General features: G+C 41.0%; 1 protein-coding gene across 1 annotated transcript in view; it reads left to right on the top strand.

Annotated features, from left to right (window-relative positions):
- LOC124256863 overlaps positions 1–5,337 on the top strand; it is a 15,770-nt gene extending 10,433 nt beyond the window's left edge. The window contains exon 4 of the mRNA XM_046690833.1: positions 4,914–5,337. Within this exon, the coding sequence (XP_046546789.1) occupies positions 4,914–5,140 (227 nt within the window). The 3' untranslated portion in view covers positions 5,141–5,337. The remainder of the gene's footprint in view (positions 1–4,913) is intronic.
- Positions 5,338–10,908: the final 5,571 nt, after the last annotated feature.

Below are 10,908 nucleotides of genomic sequence, written 5' to 3'. Positions count from 1 at the left end.
TATCTCTGCGAAAATAAAATCTGATCTACTTTGTAAGTCGATCTGAAAAGTATGCAAGTAACCTAACCAGGTGGGCGAACTTTGGATATCACGAAACCTGTTAAGAAAGCGCCTGAGCCAGCGCTCTCAGTGCTGCAACAATCGTTATTCAATATATACTATTCACACATTGCTAAGGATCAAATCATGGATGCAACAGAAAACTATTATGTGGGGTCAAATTTGGTTTAAATACCTAAGCTTATTGTAAGCATGGGTCCTAGGTTTCAGTATGTCACTGCATCTTGTGGATCCTACATCTGCTATTGACATGTGTTGTTTATTTGTCATTGACTCGATCCATGATTTGCAAAATGGTTGATTGGCGCCATGAAAACCATTTTTATGGTTACTCATGTATCAAGTGCATAAGGTTAGATTAAAATGACTGTGCGCCTAAAGAGAGGTTACCACATTATTATTCATCCAGTTTTAAATGGATACAATTTCAAATTATAAATCTGCGTTTAAGTAAAGTTATGAATTATTGTGATCCTTAGCAAAGTGTGAGTAGTAGGAAGGCGTTTCCTATTCTCGCGGTACTTACGGATATCAGCTGAAAAAATAACACAAACGATTCTTATCGTATTCATGCTTGTTGTTTTTAAATGAAGGGCCTTCTCGTCTAACATCTACATCTATCAGCTGCCAGATCCATCAGGTGAATTACCACTCGTGAGCCTGGTGATAAACAATGCCATCCGCCATTGACGAAACGAGGCTTCTCCCATTCTCGCGGTATTACCAGGAATTAACGTTATTGAGTGTATGTAAGAGCAATCCTGCCGGAAAGGGTGGGAAAACGTAATGACATGTCCAAGTTGATATAAACTCCCTAATATTCGTGACACTGCAAGATTTTGATCACTCACAGACTTTGGCCACTTCCTAGTTACCTGTCGGTGATGTAAACAACCGCTAAGTGTCGCGCATCGGCGATTTCGTCAGAAAACGTGTTTACCGCGAGAATAGGAAACCCGCGAGAATAGGAGACGGACCTATATGTATGTTAAAGCATACGAGTTACGATCACCATCGTCTTAGCGTTACGACAGTCGTAAGTCAATATTAAGGTATGGGAGTTACGATCGCCATCGTCTTAGCGTTACGACAGACGTAAGTCAGTGTTAACGTATGGGAGTTACGATCACCATCATCTTAGCGCTACGACAGTCGCAAGTCAATGTTAAGGTATGGGACTTACGATCACCATCATCTTAGCGTTACGACAGTCGCAAGTCAATGTTAAGGTATGGGACTTACGATCACCATCATCTTAGCGCTACGACATTCGCAAGTCAATGTTAAGGTATGGGACTTGCGATCACCATCATCTTAGCGTTACGACAGTCACAAGTCAATGTTAAGGTATGGGAGTTACGATCACCATCATCTTAGCGTTACGACAGTCGCAAGTCAATGTTAAGGTATGGGACTTACGATCACCATCATCTTAGCGTTACGACAGTCGCAAGTCAATGTTAAGGTATGGGACTTACGATCACCATCATCTTAGCGTTACGACAGTCACAAGTCAATGTTAAGGTATGGGAGTTACGATCACCATCATCTTAGCGTTACGACAGTCGCAAGTCAATGTTAAGGTATTGGACTTACGATCACCATCATCTTATCGTTACGACAGTCGCAAGTCAATGTTAAGGTATGGGAGTTACTATCACCATCATCTTAGCGCTCCGACAGTCGCAAGTCAATGTTAAGGTATGGGAGTTACGATCACCATCATCTTAGCTCTACGACAGTCACAAGTCAATGTTAAGGTATGGGAGTTACGATCACCATCATCTTAGCGTTTCAACAGTCGCAAGTCAATGTTAAGGTATGGGAGGTACGATCACCATCATCTTAGCGCTACGACAGTCGCAAGTCAATGTTAAGGTATGGGAGTTACGATCACCATCATCTTAGCGTTACGACAGACGTAAGTCAGTGTTAACGTATGGGAGTTACGATCACCATCATCTTAGCGTTACGACAGTCGTAAGTCAATGTTAAGGTATGGGACTTACGATCACCATCATCTTAGCGCTACGACATTCGCAAGTCAATGTTAAGGTATGGGACTTGCGATCACCATCATCTTAGCGTTACGACAGTCACAAGTCAATGTTAAGGTATGGGAGTTACGATCACCATCATCTTAGCGCTACGACAGTCGCAAGTCAATGTTAAGGTATGGGACTTACGATCACCATCATCTTAGCGTTACGACAGTCGCAAGTCAATGTTAAGGTATGGGACTTACGATCACCATCATCTTAGTGTTATGACAGTCGCAAGTCAGTGTTAAGGTATGGGAGTTACGATCACCATCATCTTAGCGTTACGACAGTCGCAAGTCAATGTTAAGGTATTGGACTTACGATCACCATCATCTTATCGTTACGACAGTCGCAAGTCAATGTTAAGGTATGGGAGTTACGATCACCATCATCTTAGCGCTACGACAGCCGCAAGTCAATGTTAAGGTATGGGAGTTACGATCACCATCATCTTAGCGTTTCAACAGTCGCAAGTCAATGTTAAGGTATGGGAGGTACGATCACCATCATCTTAGCGCTACGACAGTCGCAAGTCAATGTTAAGGTATGGGAGTTACGATCACCATCATCTTAGCGTTTCAACAGTCGCAAGTCAATGTTAAGGTATGGGAGTTACGATCACCATCATCTTAGCGCTACGACAGTCGCAAGTCAATGTTAAGGTATGGGAGTTACGATCACCATCATCTTAGCGCTACGACAGTCGCAAGTCAATGTTAAGGTATTGGACTTACGATCACCATCATCTTATCGTTACGACAGTCGCAAGTCAATGTTAAGGTATGGGAGTTACGATCACCATCATCTTAGCGCTACGACAGTCGCAAGTCAATGTTAAGGTATGGGAGTTACGATCACCATCATCTTAGCTCTACGACAGTCGCAAGTCAATGTTAAGGTATGGGAGTTACGATCACCATCATCTTAGCGTTTCAACAGTCGCAAGTCAATGTTAAGGTATGGGAGGTATGATCACCATCATCTTAGCGCTACGACAGTCGCAAGTCAATGTTAATATGTGGGAGTTGCGGTCACCATTGCCTTAGCGTTACGACAGTCGTAAGTCAGTGTTAAAGTATGGGAGTTACGATCACCATCATCTTAGCGCTACGACAGTCGCAAGTCAATGTTAATGCGTGGGAGTTGCGGTCACCATCTTCTTAGCGTTACGACAGTATGGGAGTTACGATCACCATCCGGACAGACGTAAGAAGTCGATGTTAAGGTACGGGATATGGCTCCCCATCACTGCAGCCTTCTGCATTACCCAGATTGTCAGTAGGGCTGTGCTCCCGGTGGAGAACCCGGGCATCAGCTCAGGGCACCAAACCAAGGACATCGAGAACAATAGGGAGTACTTTGCATGTCGTTTAAGGTATGCTGTTTGTGCCAAAGAAGGGCATCCACTAACAAGATGTTGGACGGTCTCTGTAAATTCATTACACAGTCGACATTTCATGTCAATATTTTCTTTAAGAATCACATTTAGGCGATTGCAAGTGGGAAGTGACTGGTCCTAAGCAGCAAAAAAGGAAGCCCTCAGTTTCACAATTTAGACCAGCCGACTTCACCTAGGCGAAAGAGTCGGTTGGATTGCTATTCTGTTCCACACACTGCATGTACACACGATGCAATGGCTTCTCAGAAAGCTTCTCCACAAATGGCCGACTCTGAGGAGACTTGGTGAATAACCTCATTGTGGTTTACTCCCATCGCTGTACCGTCCAATAGTACATCGCCATCAACAAAATCAACCTCAAATTTCAGATTGTGTCCAACAACCTTGGCACGCTTAAAATAACCTTGCTTTCATCATGAGTTTTGACATGCATCACAAGAGAATCATCCATTAAATAAATATGTGCAAAAGTACACAGTAACATTTTATCATGAAGAGCCTCCACATTAATCAAACCCCGACCTCCAGAATTGATTGGCATATATAAACGATTGAGAGAGGAACGAGGGTGGTGGGCTCTGTTATCAGATATGATCCTGCTGGTCAGGCGGTCAAGACTCTAATTACGATTACGTCAGTTACGGTCACTCTCATCTTAGTGCTAGGACAGTCGTAAGTCAATGTTAAATTATGGGAGTTACGATCACCATCGACTTAACGCTACGACAGATGAAAGTCAGTGTTAAAGTATGGGAGTTACGATCACCATCATCTTAGCGCCACGACAGACGTAAGTCAATGTTAAGGCTTGGGAGTTACGGTCACAATCATTTTAGCGCCACGACAGACGTAAGTCAATGTTAAGGCTTGGGAGTTACGATCACCATCATCTTAGCGCCACAACAGACGTAAGTCAATGTTAAGGCTTGGGAGTTACGGTCACAATCATCTTAGCGCCACGACAGACGTAAGTCAATGTTAAGGCTTGGGAGTTACGATCACCATCATCTTAGCGCCACAACAGACGTAGGTCAATGTTAAGGTACGGGAGTTACGGTCACAATCATCTTAGCGCCACGACAGACGTAAGTCAATGTTAAGGTACGGGAGTTACGGTCACTATCATCGCTACGGCCATCGTAAGTCAATGTTAAGGAATGGAAGTTACGAGCGTCATTACCTTAGCGACAGTCGACAAAATCTCCAAATGTTTAAATAGTGCTCCCTTAATATATGGGGGCTTAACAGCTGAGGTTACAGGTGAGGTTAATTACAGATGATGCTGTTTTCTTACATTCTAAAGTTAAATCCGAGAGAACACTATTCTGTTCAAGTCGTTTTCGGGGAGAGATTGTTTGTTTAAAAGCTAAAAACCATTTGATAAATAAAAAATATATATACATTAATTACAGGTGAGACGTACTACCAAGGCAAGCATCGCACGTGGGCTGCTGAGTCAGTGGCCACCTACAAGATGACCAGGATCCAGTGTGCAGTGATCTGTGGCTGGACTCCCCGCTGTAGCAGCTTTAACACGCCCCTGAAAGATGATGGCTCATACTGCGAGATCCTGCACAAAGTGGTCGGACAGAAGGGCAAGAAACTTATGGGGTGGAAACGTATCAGATTGATGCCATGAGCCGTTTTAACAACATCTTTTCAATTCCAAGAACTTTTGAACAAAGCAAAGATGTATTTTCTCTAACCTTTCTAAATGATTTGTCTGTATATTCGAGGTCAAGAAATCATTTCGTGCGTCTTTCAAACAGAAATGTATATGTGAGACTAGATGGGAGTTAGTGCAGCACAGCTTGTGAATAAATGTTACTGAATCCGCTAGTTAACCCACATATCTACATAAAAGAATGCATGTGGAAAGCAGCAATTATTTATCAGTATGTTTATTTGTCATTGTTTTGTCCAAATCACTGCAAAGTAACTGAAACGGTTGATTGGTTTGTTGTTTAACGCCGCACCCAGCAATGTTTCAGCTATGTGGCGGCGGTCTGTAAATAATCGCGTGTGGACCAGACAATCCTGAACAATATCATACATGGACAGGGACGTTGGAGTAGCCCAGTGGTTGAAGCATTTGCCGTTACGGGTTCGATTCCCCACATGGGTACAATGTGTGAAGTCCATTTCTGGTGTTCCCCGGCCGTGATATTGCTGGAATGCTCAAAGCGGCGTAAAACTAAACTCACTCACTCATTCATGGATACGTTTCAACACGAAGAAGTACTTTTTCATTATTTATTTCTTATTTGTAGTTGTAATTTTGACTCGTGTTTGATAGGTTCCTGTGGATCCTCAGGTAAACAACTGACTTATGTTACAAGTGTTTGTGAAGGATGTCGCCGACATCCCAGGGTAAGATCACATTTGGCGGGACCTGGAGGGACCCGTTCACAGAGCGATCACAGCGCTAACGTGATCGTATGTCCACTGCTTTAAGACAGGCTTCACAGATCGCTTTGTGAAACGGGTGTCGGGTGTTTGATGAGTCCGACACTGTGGTGAGCTTGAAGTACGCTGTATTTCCTCAAGTTAATAAGGCAATGCGTGAAAAATGACCCAGGTCGCCAGGTTGACACATCAGACATAGACCTGTCTGATGACCTCACAAAGCTGGCCCTTAATAGCGAGCGAGTTTGGTTTTACGCCGCTTTTAGCAATATTCCAGCAACATCACGGCGGGGGACACCAGAAATGGGCTTCACACATTGTACCCATGTGGGGAATCGAAACCGGGTCTTCGGCGTGTGGCCCTTAATAACAAACAGCGGACCCCTGCAGTAGGGATGGATATTGCTCTGATTTTCATATTGCGGTATATTGCAATAACTTCAGAGTTATTGCAATATATATTGTGATATATTGACTGGAAGGTTTCTGCCCAAGTGCGTACATGATAAATTCATAACAGCTCTCTGTGTGCGACATCATCTTCTTAGTTGCTGTTACACCATACTTTCAGGCTCCCCGTCCCTATTGTGTATGGCTGTATGTCAATGGTGTATAGACCAATAAACTGATATAGAGCTTTTATGTGGAATATTTAATTGAAGTATTGCAACAAAGTTTAGCGAACATAATGATAAAGGTAATAGTATAACATGATTTTCATGGTCAGTGTTGTTTGCTTCAACAGAGTCCATTTCAATGCAGGATGTACTTATTGTTACGGTACGAGGGTCGATCAAAAAGTACGTGGCCTAACTATATTCTCGATGTCCAATGTTTGAAAAGCTTCCATTTTATTTTGAAGGAATCGTTAGCAAACCCATTTCCAAAATTTCACATGTGTGGGTAATGTGGTTAACCAGATATTTGTCATCACAACACATTGGGGTATAATATTTCTAACAAAATTGCAGAAAATGAAAAACGATTTGTCTTTTGGTGCCCCTTGGATAATGGTATGCCCTCAGATAATGTCATATAAAATATGTTCAGTATAGTATTGGATAACTTCCCGTCATGATCAACAGTCAACGATTTGGATTGCCTGATTAATATTTAGTCGGGGGCTATTTTTTAAGGACACCCCCATCTTAATATTTCAAAAACATGGTGTCCAGTTTACAATATATGGTGAGCTGAACCTTGTGTGACCATTCAGTATTTAGTTTGAAGCCTTGGCATCATGTATGCATATGTGAAAACATTAGAATAAGCTATGCCCTTATGATTACGTCATCTGAAAGGGGGATGGGTAGTGTCTCCAAAACAAGCTCTTGCAGTCAGCATGAAGGGTGGTGTCACTTTAACAAGCGATTGTAATTTCAAATTGCTTTTTTTTTAACTTTAATACCTAAGTGTGATTCTAGGGGACTTCTATCAATCTCAAAACACACAAAATGTTTCTTGCATATTTTGTTTCCTGACGTTTTTGATGCATTTATTGTAGATTTTGCGTTTTTAGAGGGTATCAAGATAAAAGGTCAAACAACATGGGGATCGTGAGACTGGAACATAGCAAAACCAAATTGCTTGTGCTTGACAGATAATATGTAGGAAAATAAAACATAAAAATAACTGCATTTGTATCGTTTTCTTGGTGATTCTACATACTTTTTGATCGCCCCTCGTATGTCAGTGATTCATTCAGATTCAACTCCAATATAAACATGCGTTAACATGAACTATTGCAAAATGAAACAAAAACATGATTTAGGTGAACTACTTGAGCTTAAAAGCTCATGTAACCTCCAATGCTAAGATCCTTGACTAGAATGTCATTATACAGTTCTACAAAATGTGTAAGACTTAAGCCTTTATGATAAATTGATAACATATGTCCCATTATGAAACAAACAAAAATGAATAAAATATTTTGAATTGTGAAATGGTCGCTCAGAGCCAGAGGCTCTCCAAATAAGGCCAAATAAAACATTGGCCCATTTGAGGCCACTTAATTCCTCCAAACTGTCACATATGAAACCATTCAAACCCACAAAACTTGGTAGAATATTTGCCTCTTTTGGAGCCACTTATAAAGATACTTCAACTTGTAAAATGTTACATGAAACCAACTGAAATAAAAATATATTTGACACTTTTAGAGCACATATTGTCAAGGGCATATAATTCAAGGGCATATAATTTAAAGGGGGCTAACTCTGGATGACCCATTATATATTGCAGAATCGGCACCATATCGCGATAATCGTATCGCGAGATACTGTACCGGTATATACCGGTTTACCGGTAATATTGCACAGCCCTACCCTGCAGGGTTGGAGTATAACAGGCATGGCAATTAACTGGCCCCAAAAAACAGTTTTGCTTCATATTGTTGAAAAGGACAGAAATTGTAAGCCACATAAAATGCATTGTTGCAGAATGTATTTTTTTTTTTTTTTAAATATTAGCAGCTCATAATTTTCATCAAATCACATCTAGTATTGCAGGTGGAATCTCCTTACAAAATTTCCATTCCCCGCCACTTTGATTATCAAATGATCTGTGCCCTCAGTGTTCTGAGACGTATGCAAATTACCCCCGTTATAGAAAATTCCAAGCTCTTTTAACTGAAATGTTCCAGTAATTTAGCTGAATTTGTTTGTTGTTTACCGCCGCAGCTAAATAACGATGTGTGAAAATAACTGAATCTGGACCAGGAGATCCGGTGATTGACATACTGAACACCCATCTACACAACTGAAACACGATGACAAGGATGAACCACGTCGGTCGGTCGTGAGCATTTGGGTGACTGAGTTTAGTTCTACGCCGCTTTTAGCAATATTCCAGCAACATCACGACGGGGAACACAAAAAATGGGCTTCACACATTATAGTCATGTAAGAAATCGAACCCGGGTCTTCGACGTGACGAGCGAACGCTTAACAGGATACCCCACCGTCCCTGTAAACATGGGAGATTCCAGTTACACGACATGACAGCGTCGGGCGAGAGGACAGCCCGAAATAACTCAGACGTTTACCACGTTGGTGAAACTCGACGACTAGGCCCCTCACTCAGACAGGTGACTTTAAACGACCGTTCATTGCCGTTGGATTGTGTGACTGCAAAGGCTAAAATGTGGAATCAAAGTCTGTAGACCCAGATGATGGTACCACTACGTAAATATGTCAAGACATTCCATTACTGGATGTAATATCTTAGTGCTCACAACAAACAAGGCCGAACACCACCTGGAAGTATTCGTTTATTCAAGATAATAATATCACAATTGTCATTTGTTGTAGAGCACGGATATATTTTAGGGACGCTTCATGGTATATATCAGCGAGGAATGTAGCGAACTTTGCGAGAATTGCTGAGTCAAATTATTCCTCTTTCTTTGTTTTCTTAATTTTATACAAAGTATAATATCACCATGATGGGTCACATTCCATCACGGCAGATGACTAGTTTAACACTGGACATTACTCATTATGACTGCTGTAAGTGTGTCAAGGGTTGTCTCCCCTTTGATCAATGTTTGCGTGAAACACAGAGCACAATGAGAATGGAGTTCACTGCCCTTGCCGTCCTTGTTCCTGAAGGTCACGGCCCAAGCATTCAACAGCCGTATACTGCTATAAAAATACTCACGAGAATTTAAATTTAAAGAGCAAATTTCACCGGCAACAATAAACATACTGGTAACATCTGGAAAATCTCATTTTGTCAATGTACACTATATATTAAAATCATTGCTTAATTATAACATCACTATTTACAGTTTTACACAATAAATTGAATTCTGTATTTTTCACAATTCAAAAACAACACAAGTGCTGTTTTTTAATATCACAACATACAATAACATGAACTACTGTGAATAACTAATTTCTTCAAACCAACTGGAAGACAAAGTGATCAATATAGTTTGTCCATATGAGGCTGCCATCCTGTTCAAATACCACTTTATAGAAATCTCAAAAACATTGAAAACTGGTTTTGAATTATTACTGAAAAAAATAACTAAAATGCACCATTTCTTTTCAAATGCTGACTCTGAGTACCCAATATGTTTGTTTGTTGTTCAATGCTGCACTCAGCAATATTCCAGCTATATGACGGCGGTCTGTAAATAATCGAGTGTGGACCAGGTAGTCCAATGATCAATATCATGAGCATCAATCTACGCAATTGGGATACGATCACATGTGTCAATCAAGACAGCGAGTCTGACCATCCGATCCCGTTAGTCGACTCTTACGACAAGCATCGGTTACTGAAGATCAATTCTAACCCGGATCTTACCACCTCTTACAACAAGAATGAGTTACTGAAGATCGATTTTAACCCCGATCTTACGACTGTATGGGAGTCGGCATATCGCTGCTGATTCAAAGACACCCTCTCAATACTCCGAAAATTCCACGTATCAAACAGAGGGTTGGTTTCTCCACATATCACTTGTTTTGCATATGTACAAACAGCACCTTGAAGCTCATAAAGGCTTGTGTCGACTTGTATGTATATATTAAGATCGGCTATATAGTTATTATGATGATTACAATGATGATGATGCACATTACCCAAAATACAACACTGCCATTTTTAGTATTTTACGTGTGACCACTCAAGGATAACTGTTAACCACAAAACAATATATTTACAGTTAATTGTCAGGTAACAACTATGATTATTCGTCATCTAAGATTCAGCCTGAATCAACCAAGGTGACCACATTTATAGCAACTGGGGTTGACTTGATTCGGGGGGAGTCAACCAGTGTCAATCAAGTTAAGCAAGTACCATGCATAAAATGTAGCGTTAAATATAATTCAAAATGGCCACCAGAAGGTGCAACACAACAGGCATATGTATTGCTGTACAACACAACCATGAACTACCATAACTAACAAGTATTTCATTGCTTGGCAAATAGTTTCTATTACATACTGTGAAACAAGAAGAAGATGCAAAACAACTAGTTTAACATCAAAC

The sequence above is a fragment of the Haliotis rubra genome, unplaced genomic scaffold, assembly GCF_003918875.1.
Source record: "Haliotis rubra isolate DU_JTF1 unplaced genomic scaffold, ASM391887v1 Scf640, whole genome shotgun sequence".
Classification (NCBI taxonomy): domain Eukaryota; kingdom Metazoa; phylum Mollusca; class Gastropoda; order Lepetellida; family Haliotidae; genus Haliotis; species Haliotis rubra.
This window is presented reverse-complemented; position numbering and strand designations above follow the sequence as displayed.